This window comes from Plectropomus leopardus, chromosome 20 (genome assembly GCF_008729295.1).
Source record: "Plectropomus leopardus isolate mb chromosome 20, YSFRI_Pleo_2.0, whole genome shotgun sequence".
Classification (NCBI taxonomy): Eukaryota; Metazoa; Chordata; class Actinopteri; order Perciformes; family Serranidae; genus Plectropomus; species Plectropomus leopardus.
Genome location: NC_056482.1, coordinates 8,703,874 through 8,728,186, shown reverse-complemented (window position 1 = coordinate 8,728,186; position 24,313 = coordinate 8,703,874). Strand labels below are relative to the sequence as shown.

The 24,313-nt window shown below is 41.2% G+C and overlaps 3 protein-coding genes across 6 annotated transcripts; 2 read left to right on the top strand and 1 right to left on the bottom strand.

The window, feature by feature from the left end:
• Positions 1-1,663: 1,663 nt before the first annotated feature.
• On the top strand, positions 1,664-4,497 carry hwa (huluwa). The gene is made up of 3 exons (XM_042509595.1): positions 1,664-2,307; positions 3,487-3,685; positions 3,912-4,497. Exons 1-3 carry the CDS (start codon positions 1,720-1,722, stop codon positions 4,073-4,075), a joined length of 951 nt encoding a protein of 316 aa, XP_042365529.1. The 5' UTR covers positions 1,664-1,719; the 3' UTR covers positions 4,076-4,497.
• A 941-nt stretch (positions 4,498-5,438) lies between these two features.
• atp5fa1 (ATP synthase F1 subunit alpha) lies at positions 5,439-11,856 on the bottom strand. The gene is made up of 11 exons (XM_042509594.1): positions 11,719-11,856; positions 10,411-10,486; positions 10,134-10,303; positions 8,579-8,752; positions 8,262-8,428; positions 7,455-7,755; positions 6,400-6,624; positions 6,222-6,329; positions 5,989-6,133; positions 5,750-5,900; positions 5,439-5,664 (listed from the first exon to the last, which is right to left on the bottom strand). Exons 1-11 carry the CDS (start codon positions 11,776-11,778, stop codon positions 5,586-5,588), a joined length of 1,656 nt encoding a protein of 551 aa, XP_042365528.1. The 5' UTR covers positions 11,779-11,856; the 3' UTR covers positions 5,439-5,585.
• Positions 11,857-13,791: 1,935 nt separating this feature from the next.
• On the top strand, positions 13,792-23,895 carry c20h18orf25 (chromosome 20 C18orf25 homolog). 4 transcript variants are annotated; one of them, XM_042508853.1, is made up of 5 exons: positions 13,792-14,016; positions 14,899-15,801; positions 21,040-21,210; positions 21,686-21,800; positions 22,524-23,895. In XM_042508853.1, the coding sequence occupies exons 2-5, from the start codon at positions 14,964-14,966 to the stop codon at positions 22,711-22,713; spliced, it is 1,314 nt and encodes a 437-aa protein (XP_042364787.1). In that variant the 5' UTR covers positions 13,792-14,016; positions 14,899-14,963; the 3' UTR covers positions 22,714-23,895. The 4 variants fall into 4 exon arrangements, with proteins under 4 accessions (XP_042364787.1, XP_042364786.1, XP_042364789.1 ...); XM_042508852.1 differs by having other exon boundaries at positions 14,896-15,801; XM_042508855.1 differs by lacking the exon at positions 21,040-21,210 and having other exon boundaries at positions 14,896-15,801.
• Positions 23,896-24,313: the final 418 nt, after the last annotated feature.

Here is a 24,313-nt window from a genome sequence, read left to right as displayed (position 1 = left end):
AGAGATTCATTTGTCAAATGTTCTATTGAATTATTTGAAATGTTTGTATATATTCTGCAAGGAGGCAGCAGTTGGTGTATTATTATCTGATATAGAATGATAAAGCATGAAAAATAAAGAAGAAAAAAACAACATAATTTGACTTCTGTTTTCCGCTGTTCTTTGTGATAATTATGTACATTGTATAAGTAATAATTACATGGTATTACAAGTAATAAATAATGAACCGCAGACTGTACAGAATTAAGCTGCCAGACTTTTAAAGGACGTGATCACATCACTCAAGTTTCAGCCTTTTCACACTGGCTCCCAGTATGTTTAAGAAGGAGATTTTACCAATTATCTTTAAAGCTCTTCATGGCTTCACTACTGGCTATATCTCTGAACTTTTAATGCTGTATGTGTTGGTACGTAGTTTGAGATCCTCGGGCAGAGCTCTTCTGTCTGTTACAGAGCTAAAAGGGGACAGAGAGTTTGCAGTCAGAGCTGCAAGGCTCTGGAACAAGCTGCCCGATTCAGTGATGTCTCATTAGTCCCTTCTTAAATTATACTTTTATCAGAAAGCCTTTCCTGATTTTACTTGAGTTCTAATACCCTTTAAACTCTTTTATTTCCTTGGTTTTATACAACTTACAGTTTTTTCTTAATCTGTTTTCTTTTCAAACTTGTTTGAAAAATGTTATGTCTTGTATGTTTTATTTTGATGCTATGTGAAGCATTTTGTAATGTTGTTTTTGAAAAGTGCCATAAATAAAGATTATTATTATTATTATTGTTATTATCATCATCATCATCATTATTATCATTATTTTAGTCCTTAAAAGGGGCATTGTAATAGGGGGATAAATTGGGAACTGATTACCTGGGGCCCCAATGGGAGGAGGGCCCTCAAAAAGCCTAGTATGAAAACTTTGGTTTTGTTATCATGTTTTTATTTCTTATTAATTAGTGCCATAACTACATTAAAATTGGCCGAATAAATCGATATAAAGAGTGAACTCTTTATAAAAGAAATAGTGGAAGATCTCTAAGGGTCCTCTCACTTCTTAAATGCACAATTACAAACTGACTTATGTGATGATGTTTTGTAGTCTCATTTAGCCATTTATTAGCAAGTCCTTTATAATAATATGTAAAAGCTTAAAAATTCAAAAATTCACAAGATGGGCATTTACTGACACATTTTACGCTGCAGGAAAAAAAACGCAAAAGTGAAAGAATGTGGGGGGGCAGAGAGACAGTTTATGCATAGGGCCCAGCGTTTGGTGTTACGCCCCTGGTCCACAACACTGGGTCCATAAAAATCACAATTCAGAGCATGAATATCTTCACTGCAGCACTTTAAGATGCAGTGGTGCAGAAGCCTGTCTACGTGCCGCCATCTAGCGGCAATCGGTTGCTATGACAACCCCAAATATCCTGCACATAAAAGGACACACCTGTTGACCTGTGATTCATGTGTCTGCGAACTGAGTGCGCGTTGCAGAGTCAGATCAAGCCTTTGCTTTGGTAACACTGACAATGATGACGACAAGAGGGATGAGAGGCTGCATCTGTTTGCATGTGAGGAGCAGGCTGGCACGTTGGATCAAAAATACGTTCAAACACAAAGTAGTCCTCACTGATTGGCAAACCAGACCACCTGTGCGTTCAGACACGTGACATCTCGATTGAGATCACCGATTCTCCAAATTCAGCCTTCATGTCCCCTCGGATGAGATGTCGCAGACAAGTCTGACCACCCCATCAAATGTGACTGAAGGTTACCCCGTGACAAATCTGACTTTGGTGGTACTTCTGCTCATCCCCTTTGTGGTCATCCTGCTGCTGCTGAACTGCTTCTTTCTGGGTTACAAGTTATTGATCCTGTCAAAGAAGAACAACAGACGGCAGCGAGAGGACGCAGAGGAGATGCTTTTGCACTCCACGCTGCAAAGAGTCAGAAGAGTATCCGACGTGGCTTTCCCCTCTCTGCAGGACGCGAGGAGAGCTTACACGTCTCTGTCGGAGCCCGTCCTGCCCCATCCTGTCACCTCCTCCAGGGCTTCATCCAGGGAGAGGGCCGGGCTGGATCACAGGAACCGGCTACTGAGGCCAGATGGCGGTTCGGGGTCCCGGAGGGCGCCGAGCACCATCCAGGCCACCTCCTCTGCGACGGGTTTCACCCCCAGACTCGACCTGCCCTCCGGCTCACGGACACACAGCATCAGCAAAACTGGATGGTGCAAAAGCGCACCGGTTTTGCTGCAGTCCAGCGATTCAGAGGCTGAAATCAGAGTGAACCTGGTGCCGCCAAATTCTCCAATGGTGAGTGGTCCAGTGTGGGTGTCAGTTACTCAAAATAAAGAGGTCTAATGAGTACGCCGACACTGTGAAGTTATTAGAAAGTAGTGGAGATTGACTAGTTGATATCCTTTCAGAAATATAAGTACATATTCACATTTGACAGTGTTTTAGGTCAGTGATTCCAAATTCAAGTAATTGTGCTCAAACAGCAAACAGGCCGGATCAACCTTATTGGGGGGCCCCGGGCCAAAAATGAGCTGCTGGGCCCCAATTAAACACCCGACTTCTTGGTGTTTATTTATTGCTCCAGTTTTCATGTGTGGCGATTTCATTAATTATGATATAAAGTATGTAAGGTCTCATAGGAAGATTTTGAGGTCAGGCCTCCAAATCAGCTAAAAAAACCCACAGCCACTTCTGGGGCCCATTTATCTCAGTTTATATTTGCTTTAGCACTACATATTTTCATGCTACCAAACAAAGTTCATTAAATTACCACAAACCTATTGGGCCGCTGAAGGTTTGGTGTGTACGCCTGTGGTGGGCTGGTTACGTAGAGTCTGATACCCATTTGACAGTTATCGTAGCCATCAGAAACACCAGATTAGCTGCTACATTTCAGCAGCGACAGGGGCGTATCACACGGCCCATACAAACAATAACAAGTCAAGGGAGCTTAATGAGACAGAGAACTGATGAATGTCAATCAGGCTTACAAAAACTCATATTGTATACATTATTTTATCAACTAGGAAAGCTATCACGGCTTTTGCCCTGTCGGCCGACATTGTTGTTTGTTTTGTCAGCTGGCAGTTACATGGTTACCCCCCTGGCTGGCACATTACACTCCATTTAACAGCTTTCCTGGCCCTCGTCATATACCAGCACACTGAAATGAAGTGAACCCACTCACTGCTTATACTAAATCCCCTGCTCTGTCTATTTGGTTTATTCCAAGCAAATGGCAAGAAGGAAAACTTTTAGACTACATCAGTAGGAAAAAGCCCACATTAAATTGCGGCTTGAGTCAATTTTATGTCACGATAATCTGCAATAAAGCAAGAAATCTCTGCAAAATCACCAAGATTATTTTAAAAGTAACACAAATGTGTCTCCCCAAGATTGAACCTTTATGTTTAAAGCACACATATTATTTCTAATGCAAAGTATGAGGTCTTTATCTTTTTCCTTTGTTCGCAGCTCAGGACAGAACATGTGGGTCGTCTTCATCGGAGCAGTGCTTACGAGATCCTGACAGACGTGAACCCGGGTGTAGCAGTGCACGCGTTTGACAAAGTGGACACAGAGTGCGAGTACGCCAACCCACCTTCAGAGGCGTCCTGTCTGAACACGACTGCAGTGGGTCCTGGACTGGACAGCGACTTTGGTGCAAGTGCAGGTACGCTTCGGTCTCCTTCAGCAGCACTGTAATAATCAATGTGACTGTCATCAATAACTAATGACACTGCTGCGTCAAAAATAAGTAGACTGAGGTACAGTATGATGTAAACACTGTCTTGTCTTGCTGGGAGAAAGGCTTTAAAGAACCGGTGAGGAATAAAAAATGATCTTGTTCCTGCTTTCCATACAGTTTTTAAACAAAATACTCACCATTTTTTTTGCAGGTGTCTCCCTGCGGATTCTGTCAGACAGTGACGGTCTGTCTAACGGTGTCCTGGCTTCAGCCCTCGAGTGGGATTATTACGACCCCTGCTATGTCAAACAGAATAATGTACCCAAACACAAACACCACCGACCTGCAGTGCACACCAAACAGTACTGGGTGTGATATTTTCCATCTGTCAGTGTGATTAATAGTTTTAATGTTTATTTATTTATTTTTATTACTTATTTATTTCATTTAAATAATGCACTGTTTTATTTTTTTATTTTTTGGAAAGAGTCTTTATTTAGTTTGTCTCACTAATAATCACTACTTTATAAGGACACATTTTTTTCTACAAATGCACTCTGCTACTGAATTTGTTCAAATTGTGAAATATTTAAAATGCACCTTCACTTAAGTTATCATTAAGTATTTATCATGCACCTCTTTCACCTATGCTATTGTTAATAATACTCACTGTCATGTTTACAGGGCTGTTCAGCTAATTCTGGATTCCACAAACATTCACATTAAGATTAATATTCACTGCTGTTGATTTAAATATTTTGATTCACTTTGAATAATAAAGACTCATTTATAATTGAGGTAACTGCCTCTTTATTATCTTTGCAAATGAAATAATTTAAATTATTGTCACACACAGAGAATGAAATTTGCAGACATATTAGAGGTCAGGATTCAATAAATCAGACTTATGTCAGTGCTAAAGAACAAATATAATTTTGGGTTTCAGGTGATGTTCACGTTTTTTTTCCCATTTTTTGTTGATCTCCGCCTTTACTATTAAACTGATTTGTAAATCTGCTAAGTGCCATTCCTTACCAGTAGAGGGCACTATAGTTTAGTGTTCTCTATCTGTACAGTTTTACTCTGCACAGACAGAAGCCAAAGACTTCTGATGATACCAAGAATTTTACTGTTGGCTTATCCTACACAGTGACATAGTAAGAGAGATACAATGATTTAATGCTTTACGTTTGCTTTTCATAAATAAAATGTTGAGAAAAAGAAAGCACTGTGGCTCCAGCTGGGCGTACAGTGGACTGACAAGCAAAAATATTCTTAATCCAATTCATCTTGCCCTGTTATTTATTTTTTACATTACACCGAGACTTAGTTTGATTTGTGCATGAAACACACCAGCATTTGCTTCCTAATTGTTGAGATGCAGGATTTTAAGAAAAAACTGTTAGAGGTGTGGCTGTGTCCTATATCAGCATTGGTTTGAGTTTTTATATTCTGTTTCATCATCAAACTGCATCTTGTGGTCCATCATGAATTAAAACAGAAATTGACCAAACTAGGGCTGCACAATATGCAAAAATACATGTGATATGAGTAGCAATTTTTGTTGCGGCCTGTACCAAACACGCATGTTACCTCATCCGGAAAACGATTTGCAGGCTCTGTAACAATACAATGCTTCATTTATGACAATACGTTGACACACATTTTACCTTCATCAAAATATCGTAGCTCCTGTGATTTGGAAACAGCAGCTCCAAACATAAAAGAGGCAATCGGGTCAACTAGTTGGAATACTTTATTCTCCGTTAAGAGATATCTGTACATTAAAGTTCAAGTGCCACTTTTTTTTTTTTTAAGTTCATAGAAAGTATAACTGACGTTGCACTGTGTGAACATGAAAACAACCAGACCGAACAGCGTCACCTTACTCGAAGCTGGAGAGGAAAGTCAACACAATTTGCTTGAGTTTAGCATCAGAAGCCTCAGAGATTTTGCCATCAGCCCTGCAAATCAAGAACAGATCGGTTACAATGTAAAGTCAAAACATTACTTGCCGTGCCTAAAATGCCGAGAAGTTCTTTAACTCACCTAATCGCTGCCAGCAGGTCTTGGTGCTGACTCAAGATGTGCTGCAGGAAGGCCTTCTCAAACTTGGTGATCTTGCTAGGCTCCATTTTGTCCAGGTGTCCCCTCACACCAGCATAAATGACCGTTACCTGCTCCTCAATAGCCATTGGAGCTGGAAGCACGCAGTCACGACACATGAGACAAATGTAGGACAGACATATTTTGTGAGGAAGCGTATCATGCTGAATGGAAATACTCACAGTACTGTCCCTGTTTCAGGAGCTCAGTCAGACGGACACCACGGTTCAGCAGCTGCTGGGTGGCAGCGTCCAGATCAGAACCAAACTGAGCGAAGGCAGCCACCTCACGGTACTGGGCCAGCTCCAGCTTCATGGTACCGGCCACCTGGTGACACGCAGAGGTCAACAAGTCAGAATCAAAGACATTCATTGTGATAAAAGCTGCAAAATGGGTGATAATAAAGAGGGCTGACCTGCTTCATGGCCCTGGTCTGGGCGGCAGATCCGACACGTGACACGGACAGACCGACGTTGATGGCCGGGCGAATACCTTTGTAGAACAGCTCGGTCTCCAAGAAGATCTGTGTGAGCAAACAGCATTTAGTGACCGCTTCGGGATTTTAATTGGGATGCAGCGAGTCACACGCTCACCTGTCCGTCTGTGATGGAGATGACATTAGTGGGAATGTAGGCTGACACGTCACCAGCCTGTGTCTCGATAACGGGAAGGGCTGTGAGGGAGCCGCCGCCAAAGTTGTCGTTCATCTTGGCGGCTCTCTCCAGCAGACGGGAATGCAGGTAGAAGACGTCTCCTGGGTAAGCCTCACGACCGGGGGGACGACGGAGCAGCAGGGACATCTGACGGTAGGCGACGGCCTGTAGAAACAAACACACGAGGTGAGCTGTACGGCTGCTAACTTTTAGATTTCCTTTGTTGTTCGGACTCTGTGTTGCTGTTTTTCTTGTTCAGGTCTTTGTCTCAGTGGGACAAACGTGCAGCAGCTGGATTTCTGCATTAACTAAAATTACCAACCTGTATCCAATTTAGTATCTGACCAAACGTTTCCTCTTCTGAGATATGACGTTAAGTAATGGCCAGAAAAGCGTTTCTGCAGAACATTATGATGTCACACTGAAGTTGACCTTTGGCCTTTTGGATATAAATCATATAATCACTTTGTCATTTTATCCTATTTGACATTTGTGTCAAATTTTGTCAGAATTAGCGAATGAATTATTGAGTTACAGCCAAAAATATGTTTTGTGAGGTCAAAATGACCTTGACCTTTGACCATGACCACAAAATTCTAATCAGTTCATTAAGTTCAAGTGGATGTTTGTGCCAAAGTCACCGAAATTTCCTCAAGGTCTTCTTGAGATAGTGCGTTCACAAGAATGAGGCAGATACAAAATCAGTGACCTTCACCTTTGACCACCAACATCTTATTAGTTTATTGTTGACTTCAAGGCGACGTTTGTGCACTGAAGGTGTTCTTGAGATATTGTGTTCACGAGAATGAGACACAAGAGGTCACAGTGGCCTTTGACCACCAAAGTCTATTAAGTTCTTAACTGAGTCTAAGTTGACGTTTGTGCCAAAATTGAAAAATTCGCTCAAGGTGTTCTTGAGAGGGCGGAGAGACATCCCAAAAACATAATGCCATCAGCCACGACTATCCCCTGCACAGAGGGATAATCAGACTCACCTGCTTGGACAGATCGTCGTAGATGATCAGGGCGTGCTTGCCGTTGTCTCTGAAGTACTCTCCCATGGAGCAGCCGGAGTAAGGAGCCAGATACTGCAGCGGAGCAGCATCAGAGGCAGTGGCAGACACCACAATGGTGTACTTCATGGCGTCGGCATCAGTCAGCCTCTTCACCAGCTGAGCCACTGTGGACCTCTTCTGGCCAATAGCTACGTAGATACAATACAGCTTCTTCTTCTCGTCGGTGCCGTCATTGAAGCGCTTCTGGTTGATGATTGTGTCGATGGCAATTGCGGTTTTGCTGCAACACAAATTTAAAGGCTAAGCACCATGGATATACCAAAAGATCTGTATTGTGCACAAGTAAATGTTAATTTTGGGCTTTAGAGCCCGATATTGTCAGAAGTTAATTCATTAAAATCACTGCACCACCTTCAAGTGTATTCAAAAGCCTTTAAATAATTACAACCACAGTATAAAACCATGTTGAGATAAATGTACTTTGAACCAATTCAAAATATTTTTTCACACAGCCATGATGAAACGTTAAGCAACAAACCCCATAAAATATTACTTCTACAATCAAAATGGCCATACAGTTACAAAAGCTGAACTACCAACAAGCAGCATGATTAACAGTTATTAAAACATCTTGCAAATTAGCTAGAATCATGATATTTTGCATATTTGTCCCACCCCTTGTCAGCATTAGCACTACTGCTGCTGTAACTGCATTTCAGCAACACCAGGAACAACATCAAACGCTACCGTGTATTCAAGTATTCACTTTGAGCCGAACCCTCTTACCCAGTCTGCCTGTCTCCAATGATGAGCTCACGCTGTCCACGACCGATGGGCACCAAACTGTCCACGGCTTTGATGCCAGTCTGCATTGGCTCCCTCACAGAGATGCGGGGGATGATACCAGGGGCCTTCAGACCCACACGCCTGCGGGTGCTGGAGCCAAGGGGACCCTGCGGGGAACAAAAGGATCAGCCATCGACCGATGCGACTACTAGTGCTTGTATATAGTCAGATGAAGTGCTTTTATGAGAAGCATTTTGTGTTGCATTTTACGCATTAACAGTGCTGTAGAAGTAGAGTTTACTCGCGCTACCATTTACCTTTCCATCGATAGCATTTCCCAAAGCATCGACGACGCGGCCCAGGAGCTCCTCACCGACAGGCACATCCACAATAGCACCTGTTCTCTTGACAATGTCGCCTTCCTTGATCAGCTTGTCATTACCAAACACCACCACGCCAACATTGTCGGGCTCCAAGTTCAGAGACATGCCCTGGATAAGAGAAGAAACAACAGTTAAGACTTTTTCCTTTCGTGAAGTCAAATTACTAATAACATGGCATAACTGCCCTCCAAATAGATGAAAAACCAACAGATATATAATAAACAGACCTAAGAAAAGTAAGGTATAAACATTTCATCTCTTTGTAAGGCTATTTCCACAATCTTGTCAGACACTTCTAATAACACTCTAAGCCAGTCAGTAGCAAAGCCAGGCACTTTTAATGACGCTGCACGACTGCATGAAGGGCTTACACTGGAGCAGTCTCAAGCAATATCAAACCAATTTTAAAAATTGTTGTCCCCTTTGGTCACATCAGAGCAAAAGCATGGGGAAATCTGATCCAGAATGAAAAGTATTGATGTGTCCCTTTAACCCTTTAAAACCTGAGCAAATTGGCTTGATTCTTGAAGAAAAATAAAAAGGGATGAAGGCAATGAGCAGAAGAAAAGTTTGCAAAAAAATTGTTAAATGTTGCAAGAAAAGTACCTAAAAACAACTGATTAAAAAAATGAAAAAGACAGATAAACAAGTATATGACCTGGAAAAAGTGCTTAAAATGTATAAAAGTGAAATATTAAATCATGAGAATTATAAGTACAGTTTTTCCCTAGCTTTTTTCTCCAGACATTTAAAAAAAATTTCTAAATCTATTAATTTCTTAAACCTTCATCTGAGAATGTAACCCTTTGAAACATGAGCAAATTGGTTTGATTTCTTTCAAAAACATGGAGAAAAAGCAATGAACAACGAAAAAGGAAATCACATAAAAATTAGCAAGAAATTTGCAAAAAGTAACAAGATAATTATCTGAAAATTTGTTTTAAAAAAATGCAACAAATCAAAAAAATACAAAAAAATAACAACAAACATTATCTTTTTGAAAAAGTGCTTAAAATTATAATTTTGTGATGTAATTTTAAATATGCAATTATAATAATTACAAATATAGTTTGTCCTTAGAGTTTTTCATTTTTCCCTGGACATTTTACTGAGCTTTTTCAAAAACATTTTCAAAATCTAAGAATTTCTTGTAATCTGTGAAACATTTCTTACCAAATTGCTCACTGCCTTATTTCTCATGTTTTTGAAAGAAACTGCACCAATTTACTCCAAATGCAAAGGTTTATGTACTTGTGAAAAGCATCTGAAAGCAAGAAAACTGATGTTGCTCCAGGTTTTAAAGAGTTAAGGGACCACTGACAGCAGTTTCAGAGAAAGTAGAAAGCATCGCTGTTTGCCAATTACCTCTGACTACACCGAACATAGACGCTGTTTCAGTGAATGCAACCTTTTCAAATATTCAAGCTGTAATATCATAAAGCCATACAGCAAAAGCTCAGCGTCTCAGGTTTACGTTATCAGTCTTTACCTTCAGACCAGAGGAGAACTCCACCATCTCCTCAGCCTGCACGTTCCTCAGACCGTAAACTCTAGCAATACCATCACCGATGGACAGCACGCGACCAGTCTCCTCCAAGTCAGCACTGGTGTCAGCTCCCATGATCTTTTCCTCCAGAATGGATGATACCTCGGCTGTGCCTTCAATGTGTGTAAAAGTACACTAATTAACAACTTTGGAAACACTACTGGGTAACTTGAATCTTTCTTAAACAGTCGGCCAAGTACAGGTTTCCCAAAATACTGACCTGTTTTCTGCAGCCATGGACGGGTGGTGTGTAGATTCTTGACTCCTACACATGCTGCTGCGACGTTCTTGGATACCTTTAAGACAGCGGTGACAAGTAAAGTCAGAAATTTTACACATGATAATAATATCAAAACAAAGAAAAGAGAAAAATATAATACGATAAATATTATTCATCGACTTTCCCAGTGACTTTGTCACAGTGCTAAGCAAGTTAACCCAATTATAGCCCCAGTTTGGGCCTGTCGTGTATTACCAATACACCCACTCAGAGCTGTGCAGTGTTTGAAAAAGATTTAAGATTAAGAAGAAAGTCAGTTTCTTTTTCTAAACAAAAACGGAAACCAGAAATGATACATCTTTGGAAAATTTTTAAAAAATGCACAAAAAAGGTATGAGTAATTTTATCAGTTATTATTTATCTGTGATATTGCCATATCTATATTTTAATACAAAACAATGCATTATTACTTCAGATATATGTCATGCAGACTGTCAGGATAGGAAACAATCTGGAACTTTTTCTGAGTTTTCTGAGTCTTTTTCTTTTTTTTTCTTGCAGCTGTCAGCATATTAAACATTAAGTTTTTGAAAAATTAAGGGTTTTTTTTTTTTTTAGAGAAACATACCCTTGGCTCTGTCACTTACATGTAATTTAGGATATTACAAGCATACTATGATCAATTAAAATACAGAGTTTATATGAATAATTTCCATTCACATTTCATTGTAAATTATAATAAGTAGCTAAAATTCATGAAGACAGTCCTATTTCTACACGACCGGGGTCTTCTTCCAAAATAAGAGCGCATTTGAGAGGGGCCCCATGTCATTCAGTCTGCAGGGTCACAGGACAGTCCTCACCTATAAGTCACTAGCTAGACCAGAATAATATCCAGCCTAATGTGAGCCCATATAACGCAATATATACAGCTGTGCGAAGTTTATCCTGGCGGTGCTTTTATAATGAAAGTTAGCATGTCCAATTAAAGCTAAAAGTGAGACAAAAGCTGACCTTCAATGCCAGATTACACGTCTTAACTGCACTTTAGCTTAGTCATAACCACTGACAGTGTGTTAGCACTTTATCACAAAGCTCAGACATTCATTTTATCCACTCGTCAGCTTTAATAATGGCACATCACAGTGCTAGCTTGCTGCCTGACAGCAGAGTGAAGGGCCCGGTGTCCTCCACTGCAGAGACGTGAGCACGCACAGCACCGCCATGACTTCTTCATTTGAATAAATTTAGGGTTTTCTGGTAAAGGTCGACACAAATTTAAAGACAAAAGAAGTTAGAGGCGCTTACAAATCCAGCCCGTCGAGGCAGAGTGCGGGCAAGAGCCGCTGCGACGCGTACTGACAGCATGTCGGTGTCCTGCGGGGTCTGTCCTGCTCCCGGAGCGGAGAGAGAAGGATGGCGGACACGGCAGCCGATTTGTAGAAAGGTCACAGTGACCCGGAAGTACTTCAAAATAAACTTCTTTTTTTTTTGTTTCTTATACCGTTTCCTTTATATAAATAAAATATATGTATATTTTGCTTATTTATATGCTTAGATATTTCAGTACTATATTTTCACTTACAGTATTTCATGTCTTAGATTCAGATTTTGTTTCTGCTTTAGTGATTTTGTGCCTTTTCTTTTGGGGGGGGGGCTGTTCTCTATTTATCAGAGGAGGGGTGGCTGGGTTGTGATTTCGTTATTTATTTATTTATTTATTTATTTATTTATTTATTGCCATACCCAAAGCTACAAATATTTTCCCTCAGCCTCCCTGACTGACTTGGGGGAAATGTATGACCATCCTTTCAACATAAATTAGTTGTTAAACTTTTTAAGTTTTTAAAATCTAAGACAAAACCCTGGAGCTGGGGAAAAAGCCTTAGTTTTTCACTTTTATTATGCATGCTAATTGGTTGGTGCAAACAGTTTATTTTGGGAAAAATGAGACATGTAGAATAAAGTGAATTAATGAAATATCACTTTTGCTTTGATTCGGTTATTTTTCTTCTGTTGGAAGCTTTTATCCCACATAATGTGTTCAAGGATCATGGGAAATTTAAAAATCCAATGATAATTTCTGTTTTTACAGTTGCTGGCTTTGATAAATGATGTACTTTTGGCATTTTAAAAAAAACTTGCCCTCCAAACTGGCATGTTTTCTTTACAAAACATGGAGGTAAAATAAATCCAAAATGCAGACCCCCCACCTCCCTCATGAATGTCAAACAGTCCCGAAGACATTTAATAAGCATTGTTAGAGGGAGCCTGAGGGCTCAGATTTTCTTTGCCAATGACTGCTTCTCTGAAAGAACTTGATTTCTGATAAAAATGTATAGTATTTACCTCTGAAATAAATATAACAAAGTAAAAGTGCACAGCAGCATAGTATAGTATCATTGAAATACTCAAGTAAAGAACAAGTATTTCAGAGTTATTACTGTGATGTTAGGGAAATTGTGGTGGTGCGTCTATGGGGATCGTGGGTCAGAACTTTAGACTGGAGATTTTAGAAAAATAATTTTATCAATTTGTCCAGGAAAATGTACGGAAAAAGACAGGTAATAGATTTACAAAGAAAATGAATATTATTCAGCAATAATGATGGAAATGTTACAACACAATCAAATACATACACACACACACACTTTATATGAAAGTAGGTAATCTTTAACCATTGCACATACATATATGTATGTACATATGTACTGAAAATCAGGAAATAAGTAAAAGCTACAAACATTCATTTTTACACTGCCTAGTCCACCTTTCAATGACTGTAAACTTATTTTTAAACTTTCAGATTATTAAAAAATATTTTATCCTCACTCCTTTTTTTCTGCACTTTAGCTATTTTAACAGTGATTTCCAACTGTAAATCCTTCAGTAATTAATTGTACTTTTTATGTCTTTTGTCTTTCATCTGAAATCTGTATCTTTTATTGCTCTGTAAGAATTTTCCTGGTGTATGAAATGTGCTAAATAAAGTTGCCATGCCTTGCCTCTACATGTTTTTTTGGGTTTGCTTTACTATTCATTTCCATACATGTTTTTGACTTAAAGTAGCTGGCAAATGTATATATGGACACACTTTTCAACAACTACAATAATATATAAGATATTTTCCCTAAAAAATATTTGCATCCAGGCAATCCATAAAATAAACTATATCACTGTAACCAGTTGTGAATATCAGACCAAAACAAATAAGCACATGGACATGCAAAAAACGGAGGAACAAACTGGTCCCTCTGCTGTCCATGCGTGTCCTGCGGTATTTCCTCTCCTGTAGTGTTAATATCCGGCCCACAGGGGCGCTCGACCGCGAGGACCACACCGGAAGTGGCGTATGTATCTTTGTGAAAGACGGACGGCTGATGGAGACATTTTAAAATAAACACACAGCTAACCGCTAAAGGCTAACGGGGCTCGCGAAGGTGCGAGCGCACTGCGCCAAAACACGTTCAAATCCCTCCAAGTTGTGTAGAAGTGAAGCACATTCAACAGTGCGTCGTTTATGCATCGTAAATCAAAGACGCTACAAATTACCGAAGATGTTGAAAAGTCTGACACTGGAGAAAGAAGAATATAACTAACGCCGCGGTAAGTTGTGCAGAGCGCAGCCGATTTTAAATGCTAGTTGGCTACCGTATTGACTGATAACGTTAGCCTTTAGCAGCTGACATTATCCTGCTTGTTACGCCTCTGGATGGCTAGATACTGCTTCCATTTATAGGATCTTGCGAGGCAGCTGTCCTGCAACCGGAACATTTTCCCATGACTTGTGGTCTTGTTCTCGCCAAGTTTGCAGTGTAAGGTTATGACCGAGGTTAGCCTCACTACGCAGCTAAAAGTAGTGTCTGGATCCGAGCCTCTGTTAGCTTCAGCTAGCTCTAGACCTAACTAAGTAAAGTAATTAATTTAAATACCATGAAAGGTATCATAGTACACTGACTTTTTTTAATTCGGCCGAAGAGGTTTAACAGACTTTAATGAAATCAGACTCGCACTGTTTGAAACGTAAAAGTAGAAGGAAAAAAAAAAACTAAAAATAGCCTTCATCGCGCTTAGAAGTTAGCCGATATTAATGTCATACCAGCATTATCGTTAATGAGAGTTTCTGGCCAAACTGTTGCATAAAATATAATGAGATTATTTGTTAGTTTTGGAATGTGAGCAGTCAGTAGTTATGCAACATGTAAACCTCGTACAAAATGTACAGAATAAGTCGAAACAGTGTTTTTTATCCGAGTCTGTAAAGGAGGAAAAAAATGTCTGAATATGCTGCTGTTGTTAACCACAGTACTTGAACTGGAGAATTACATGTTTTAAAATAAAGATTGCATTTTGGGGTCATAATTTAATAATTTGGGGGTGTTAACTATATTTAATAATGCCCTTAAGTATTGCCTGTGCTGTCAGACATCCACGCTCTTGCACAGATTACTGTGAATTTGAATTAGTGATATGTTTCTCTTCCAGCAGGTGAGCTCCTGTCCAGGCACATTGGTCCATGTTTGTTGGACCTTTGGGCTCTGGGCTCAACTAGCATGAAGATGGCTGACTCAGAGAAGGCAGAGGAATTTGCGTATGCGGAGTTACCCCCAGAGTGCCTTGATGAAGCACAATCAGCCACAGGCTCTGTTCAGGGAGAGCAGGATGAGCATCTGAAAACAGAGACCACCACCAGTACCAGCTCACCACCGCGGGAGAAGGAGGCAGACAGTCCCTTGAATACAGAGGGTGAGCAGAGCCTCCTCTCCATGCCATGCCTGATGAAAGAGCTCCGCCGAGACTCCCCAGAGTCCCAGCATGCCTCTACAGGGAGCGACAAGCCCGTATCTCGACATATCTATGAGAGTGACTCCTCAAACCCCTGCATGCTCTCCCCCTCATCCAGCGGCCACCTTGCTGACTCAGACACACTTTCCTCAGGAGAAGATGGCACTGCTCCTCCCGCAGGAAAAGAGGAAGATGGCAACATGGAAGCTTCAAATGATCCTGGGCAGGCAACAGGAAGGCAGTCATCTGCCACAGCTACAGGGGGGAGGAAGTCTCGGCGGTCACGTTCTGAGAGCGAGATGCCGCCCAATGCAATGGCTGCAAAGAAAAACCGCTGCCAGCCCACCTTGGTCGCAGCAGGAGGGCAGGAAAAACAAACCAACGGCAAGCTGGCGAAAGTGAAAGGTCACAGGAGCCAGAAACACAAGGAGCGAATGCGTTTGCTGAGGCAAAAACGGGAGGCAGCAGCACGGAAGAAATATAACCTGCTGCAGGACAGCAGTACGAGTGACAGCGAGCTCACGTGTGACTCCAGCACCAGCTCCTCTGAGGACGAGGACGATGACACTTCAGGAGGTAGCAAGACAATCAAGACAGATATTTCAGGTAAAGTCCAGCTTTCACAACACATGCTTATAGCACAGTACTACTACCACTGTGTAGTAGCACATGGTCACAGTAACAGCCAATTCGACATCCTTTACAACACTGTATCACATAGTATCATAAAACATAGGTGCGCAGTATATGACAGCCAAAGCTGATCAGCCATCCAGCATAAAGCTTGACGTTAAGAGGCTGCCTGCATGACTTAAAACTTTCAGGCAACCAAACCAAGTTGTTCTCTTGCCACATATAGTGAGAACATGTAAAGGGGGTTGTTCAAAACCTTTGCAAAATCACATCAGTACAAGCACTGCTTTGTTTGTGTTCGATCAATCACTTTCTCTGTTTTTTTTTTTTTTTTCTTTTGTTGTTGTTTTCTCACTCATCATCTGTCTTCATTCATCCTGTTTTGGATACTTAGCTTGTGTGTTTAGGAGGGCCTATGCCCAGACACTTATTTGAGCTTTGTCTCATGCATGCTGTGGAAGTCTAGTCGACATTCTTCAACTCATTGGAAGATAAAAACAGAATTGTGTTTTTTTCAATCTAACCTATATTGCCAGCTCTGCTGCCTCTGCTTTTACTGTTCACAGCATTGGTGTGCTGCTACCAATGTAGACTCCAAATCAAATTTAATGTGCCATTTTATTAGAATGCTTTAAAGTCAATTTAAAGGATGTATATTTAAACAGGCTATAGCACTTGAGGACTGCTAGACACATAGTATAACCTGCTTTCCTGCAGCTTTTGAGTATTTCTGAGGTCTGTCATTAGTCTACAGTGGAATCTTTTTAGGGTTGCAAACAGGCGGTCCTCTTCTCTATAATGGGTTCTGTAGCACCTTTTGGGAGACAAAAAGGAAATATCCATGCATACACAGCTCTATGCTGGAAACTAAACTCGGGCACACAAGTGTCCAATATGAGTAAACACTGACTGTATTGTCTGCACATCGACCCTGTGTTTGTTCCCTTAGTTAATCGACTGTTTCCTGATGATTGTAGAAATCTCTCGGGTGAGTTGAGTTCTCCTTAAGTAGCTTCTAGCTGGGATTCACAAGCCTGTTGCTGCTGTTGAAGTCACGTCACAGAAGTCGTTTCCTAGAATGTAACCTTTTGGGTTGGTTCTGGTTTGTGGTTTTTCGAATCTTCAAAATTTAGCTGGTAATGTGCCAGGATTTTTGTTTAATACATTTGTTCCGATCACATAGTGTGTTTCCGCAATGACACTAGTGCATCTAGTCTTACGCCCTTTTTACAGCGATCGCACTAAAGGACTGCTGCTAAGTCCCCTCTTCATGACTCCTTTCAATTTTTACACAGAATCAAACGTTGGTGACACCCTGCCGCTCCATTGTGTGATTTTAGATAGCATGCTGGCACTGCGTAACCAAAAAAAGGCAGGCATGACGTTAAATGCAACAGCGTCGACCTCTAGTATGACATATATTATGTGCCGCAGCAGCCCTTTCTAATAAAAAATGGCAATAATGATCACTGACCATCTCTGTTACAAGGTGGCTAATCTCGTCCTCTGCTCGGGTAAGGAGCTCCCGAATCTCATCATTTTCTTAATTTGTGGACATCTATGGCCACCGTTCTTCTTTTTGAGTTGTCTGCTAACCACTACCAGCTGCTTTTAAATCTCTTGTAGTTTGTAACTCGTTGTCAAAACATCATACCCATCCTGCCCATGGTCCCGTCCTGTTGGCTGTCCCTTTGATACAGACACGGTTTCAGTGCTGTTACCACCTGTGCTGGCTTAAAGGCGAGTCAACTCTGTCCCTATGATCGTTCCTTATACACAGGACGGCGAGGCGGCATAATGGCGCGATATTCCCACCTTGAACAGGCAGTGTAAAAGGGGCTTTAGATTTTTGTTTCAGGGGCATTAAAGAGATATTGCACCATGTGCAACTTTTAGCCGATACCCTGATGCGTCTTTTAATTGCATATTTTATGAAGATGAATTACGTTTTAAAAGAAAATATAGTTAGACGTGTGTTGCCCATTTTCTTCAAATGGGTGTTTTTAACCACAACACATTTTCCAAACCACGGTCACTAAATGAGTCGCCCAAGACATCCAGTTATTTTTCTTTAGGGATCCGTGCCACATGAAATGTTTTCAACCATTTTTACATCCCGCACACAGATTTGAGTGCTTCAACTGCATGATGTAGTCCATCAGCATGAACGAGTTGATCTGCACGTAACCCAAAAAAAAAAAAAAAACTGTCATTTTTCTCTTTAATACAAAAGTCCACCTCCGAAGCATGAAAGTGCCACTGTATTTTCTTATGGCTTGGCCTCAATGTCTTTAAAGCTGGCTTCAGACGTGCATCGGAGAGATCCAGAGTGGGCGCCCAGATTCATGGGCTGCTGGACACCAGTTCGTGGGACAGGAACGGCATCGGGAGCGTTCTGGAGGAGGCCATGACGCGATTTGCCGTGATGCAGCGCCAGACCGAGGAGCGCTTCCGCATCTGGATGGAAAAGCTCGCACACCTCGACTCGGACAACGACTCGTCTAAACGCTCAAGTGATGCCGTAGAGGGGCAGCAGCATCCCTCCCAGGGGGGACGCCCATCCCCACCCAGCTCCTTTTTGCCATCGTCTGAGTCTGCAGAGACCATGGCCGCCTACATGTTGGCACGAGAGAACAACAGTCTCACCTCCACCCCTATGAACAACAACAACAACATCCTACCTGAAGCAGTCACTCAGAATGGAAATCTAGGTGTTCCAGACCCTGGTCTCTTGAATGTTTAGATTTCACTTCTATTCGCTGTGATCTCACCAAGTGTAGAACTAGTTGATACAGAAAGCATGGCAATGGGTATTAATAGATAAATGATACGAGGTCACTAAACGGATACACCATCAACAGCAGCTGGGCCTGAGCCGGCGAACTTGACTGTGTGCAGAGCTGAGGCTCAGTGCGTCTGCTGGCACTGAATCACTGTGAAATTTGACATTCAGAATAATTCAACTCACCTGTTTGATTTCTGCAGCGTCTGTCGACACAGACTCGGGGCATATCTCAATAGACTGTTGAGTCAGGGCTCTTATTGTATTGCTTATCGTATGGCTTGTTTGTTTTTGAGTACTAGCTGTACACTCACATACATACAGACACAGAAGCTGGTTATATCATTCATACAGACTGTGCTTTACAGCACCTGGGCAGCCATCATGACAGAGCTAGGTTGGGTGCTGCTGCTTAATAGCATGTGCCTTGTCATTCCTGACTTCATGCTGGGAATGATAGCTAGAGCATCATATTTCTTTAGGTCCAGCACTCTACATTACCCTTCTTTCTCCCGAACTATGTTTGCACTTTGCTTGTAAATGGTTCAGGACTTTTAAAAATCTTGTGACAACCTTTATTTTGGTGGTATAGCTTTACTAACATCAAAAACATTTACATAACAATATAGATTTGCCTATAAATATAAACACACAATATACTAACCCACATGAGACCTTGCTTTTTAAAATCCTCAATTAGATTAGATGTGTTTACATTTTGTAATGTTTGCCTTTCTGTTACATTTGCTGCTACTGCTGCCTTTGTGCAGTAACAAGAAACTAGTGAGGGGGGGGTGGCTCCCAATGTTTATTTTTAGTAGCCTATGTATAGATTATAGACATCAGATAAGGCATGGGTTCCTATGTTGCAGCTATTCGCTTCAATGTCAAGAGCCTGAAATCTTCACTAATATTTGCCTAGTTTATTTTTATTCACACTGGTCCTCCAGCTTGGCCTGTGTCTCCACAAGGCGCCGCGCACTCCGCAGCTTGACTTTGAACTGAAAACCGAGGCATCAAACTAACAAATACACAGCAGTAATACAGCTGCAGTATGGTGCATGGCAATGTTTACTGATTTCTTAAAAAAAACTGACTGATCTTAGTGATCAAGTGGCCTTCTCTGGTTCAGATCCTGTGGTCTTTGAGGTGGAAACTCTCCGCCTCAACCCTATCCTCCATACTACTTTCAAGACCATGGTGTCACAGTTTTTAACACTGCTAACCATCACAGACACTGATGAAGGAATCTTTGGCCTAATCATATTTATAGTTAGGATGTTAAAAAAAAAGTGTTTTCTGTATGTGTATATGTAGCCCTATGACTGTCCCGTTTTACAAAGCTGGAGGCATTGTTTCCCCACCTGTTTGCATGTGGTAATATTAGTATATAGAATGTGCAAGGCCAAATTAGTTTTCATCAGCAGCATGTGTGCAAGGTATAGCTTTGCTTATGCTGATAAATGGTGACTGATTGAACATTTTATCTATTTAGTTGTTTTCTTTTGGCCTTAAGTTTTTGTTTTCAATTCTGTGAATATTGGTGTTGCGTAATTACCTACATTTGGATCCCAAAACTGCTGTCCTGCATTTGTTAATGCTGAAATTACCTTTAAAATCAACTGTTTTGTCAACATGGTAAAGGGAGCCTTGTGCATACTCTCACAAACTGTGTGCATTAAAAACAACACTAAGGACAGTCCATTGTTTACCAAAGAGACTATCCTGGTTTACATCAGTCCTTTTTCTAACTTAAATACATGGCCTTTACATTGGCAAGTCCTCTGGGTTTGTCTGGTACCTGCCTGTTTCAGTCCAATCAGCTATTCATAGGCAGTGTTCTCTCAAAGTACACACTGTCCAGACGAACCCCCCCTCACACACACCCACAGTCAAGTCTGGATGATAGCTGTGTATGTGTGTCTCCCAGGGACTCCTTTTACAGGGTAGAACAAACATGTTCCCGCTCCTCCACAGAGTTCTTCTATTGTTTGGCTTTTATTATCCTCCCACTACATTTCATTCACCAAGTAAGATAATTTTGAAGTGTTTTGTAATGACTGTACTCTAGTGTAGTTTTTATGTGAATGGCTGTTATTTTAAAAGCAATAAATGGAGAGAGAGAAAAAAAAAAGCTGCCGCTAAAGGTTTATTTTTTTTACTCATATAATATAAAAGCCTCAATAGTGTAGCAAAAAAGTGATGATTACTTTATTCACAGTGGGATGTTTCTGTAATTATCTATGTTTTACAGCAGAGCTGCTATCAATTTGAATGTGCTAAAATGTTTCATTTCATTATTGCATTTGGGGAATATAGGCTTTGTTTCCTTGTGCATTTTGCAGTTAGCAGGACTGCGGATGCGTCGTCCTGTCCTACGATTCCAAAGCATGATTTGAATAATGAAGTGTTCTCTTTGTTTTCTGCAGACGGGCTTCCAGTAGTGGGTCACTATGATATTTCAGACACTGATTCTAACCAGGAGAGTATGAGTGTGGAGACAGTCCGGCCCACGGTGATAAAGCATGAGCTAAAAACACACAGAGGCCAGGATATGGCAGCTCACTCTGGGTGTATAAGAGCTCTGTGCTCTATCTCAGGTCAGTTACAAACCCGCTGAATCCAAACTGATCATTTCCACTCCTCTCAGTGAAGACAGGACATTTAGAGGCATGGGTGCTGCGTGCTATGTGGGGGAAATGGTCTTATTAATCTCAGCAAGAGGCCTTTGAAATACTACTGCCTTCATCCCACACACTACTGGCTTGCATTGGGTGCTATAAAAATCTCTGCCTTGCTTCAGGACAAAAAAGAAAATGACCTTTTCTGACTGACTAGCCGGCATTGTCAAAACATGAATCTAAAGTCCACAATTTATGTTTTGTCCAATGTGTTGCTCCACGCTATCCAGTCAGCTATTTTTTTTTTTTTCAAACCCAAGTGTCAGATTCATCATTGTTTTGTTCTTGTCTGTGTCAAAGCAGCTGCAGTCTTTATGTGTCAGCAAGGCCTGAAGCTCTCTATTGCTCTGATTCTCCTCACAATGTGTGACTCTGTTCCTCTTATTTGTTTCAGGCCACGTGGAGGCAGAGCTGTCGCACAAGGAAAGTTCACAACACAACAAGGGCCAGATTAACATTGCCTCCTCTGACAGCGAGGTGGAAATAGTCGGAGTGCAAGAGAAAGCACGGTAAAGACTTTCAGTGGGACTTTAATCTTTTGACTTTTATTTTCATTAGGGCTGCGCCCGACTCCAAATTACGCCAGCAGAATCAGATTCGGTCGTTCAATACAAATATTTGACGATTTATTTTTTTGTCGAACGATTTAAAGTTTGAACGGGGCTCAGTGGGATGCAGCAATCACACAAAAAATAAGCTAGCGGTGGATAGGCAGCATGCAGCAACATTTTTACTAACATTAAAGTTAAGCATTATCAGACAAAAGCCGTATTAATCTGCTGTGAGTTATAAATTCACTAGTTCTCAGCAGAGGAGACGATTATGTTTTCTCACCAAGCAGAGCTCTGCCCCTCTGTGTCACTTCCTGTGTCTACGCAACAGCCTTTACCAAAGAGTAGTTTAAAAGTCAAGAGCGCTCACTCCACTCCAAAATCTTTTAATTTTTTAAAATATATAACCAACCAATTGATCAGAAATTTTTACCAATAATCAATTTAGTGCTACCAATTTTCAAGTTAAAAACAGTCTGTATATTATATTTGTAACGTCACTAATCCACAGCTTGTTTAAAGGCACAGTTTCTGTATTCAGACTGTGTGCAGTTCTCTGTGGTTTGATACTTTTTGCAGTTTTTATAAAGCCTCATTACCTGCTTTATATTAAAAAAGAAATGGAAATCTGACTTTTTACAATAACTTCAACTTTTTAAATTCTTTTGTTTCTAAATCTAGTTGCGCCCACCCGTGCGGAGGGGTCATAAAGAGTCTGTCCACCTGGAAGGAGAACTCAGTGGAGCAGTTAAACAGCACAAATCAACCACAGCTCTGGACTACTGTTTCCCCTCAGCCCAACTGGGTGTCCCCTCCCGAAGTGGTGGACCTCACACTGGACGAGGACACCGGACACAAATACCTACTTTAAACAACCTGTACACTGAAGACTCCTTATCTTCTCCCTCTCACTCCTCCTCATCCCTCTTGCCTTGCCTCCATGTTACGGCTGAAATCCTTCCTAATAGTTGCGGCCTGGCCTGTAACCGCTCCTGGACTCTTTGTGCTCCAGAGTTTGTTTTTAACTTACTGTCAAACAATCATGTGTATCAAAGCCATTCTACTGACGTGATTCCCTCATCTTGGCTTGTCAGTTCTGAATTTAGTTGTAATAAAATGGCACAGCACTTCAAGTGCAGGTGGAAATAAGAGTGATTTATCTGTTAATGATAGCAATATCCTACCTTCATTTAATACCTCAGTTACCCCCTGACAACAGACACAGGTTGTCATTTTTTGTTTTGTGTGCTTGCAAGCTGTATAGTGAAAACATCAAGTTGCTGCTTGAGAGCAGGTTAGTATCAACGTGGCTGTTGACCTGCTTCACTACAGACTCTGAATGGCACATTTTCAGATTTGGCATTTTATCACCTGCAGTCGAGGCATAAACGGCAGCTGGTACACTTCTATGTTGTACAGTAGACCGCAAAGTTTGCTTTGTACCGGTCTAAGGTCAGTTTTGTTTTCAAGAGTCTCACCACTGGTTTCACATTTAGTTCAGTTTCTGCAATGATGGCTTTGCTTCTCGCTACTCTGTCCAGCAGAGGTATAGCCTGTGCTCTGGTGCTGTATGGTAGGGTTTTGGTTTATTTTAAAGAAATGGTTTGACATTTTGGTATTTTTGCTTTTTTACTTTCTTGCAGAGGTAAGAAGATTGATACCACCCATATATTTGTACTTTAAAGTGATCGTTCAGATCTTAAGTGGGGTTGTATGGGGTACTTATCTTTAGACAGTACATTACATACAGTAGATAGCTGCTTTTACACAGAGATCGTGCTACAGAGCAGCAACAAAGTCCCCCCTCTATACCGCCCCGGCATTTAAAACAGAACCAAACGATAACCGCGTCATGCCGCTCCGGTGTGTGGTTATACACTGCCTCTAGCGTGACATACAATATATGCATCAGCAGTACTTTATAAACAATAACAAAGGCATAACATGTCAGTCACAATTATTTACCTTCCCTGATCTGTGGCAGCTGATCTCATCCTCCGCTCGGAGGCTAAGGAGCTCCTGAATCTGATTGTTTTCCCAGTTTTTGGACGTTTACAGACGCTGTTCTTCTTCTTTGAATTAGCCGCTTTGCTAACTGCTGCTTTTTAAATATCCCACAGTGGGTCACACACATAAACATGTCAAAACATCACACCCATGGTCACTTCTCTCCGGCTTGATGTATTACACAGAGCTTGTTTCGATGCTGTCATTAACTCTGCCCCCCTCCCCCCATTTCAGGATCACACGTTATATACAGAACAGCAAGGCATAACGGTGTGATATTCCTGCCATGAACAGGCTGTGTAAATGTGGCTGATGTCAGTTGGCACACCTTCAGTTTGGAGAATGAGGCTGGAGTCCAACATGGAAGATAAGCAATGTACTGCTGTGGATGGGGGCAAGCAAAAAAAAGGAATTTTGGCAACTTAAAAAAGGTTCCACCTAAAAAAAAAAATCCAGTCCAATCA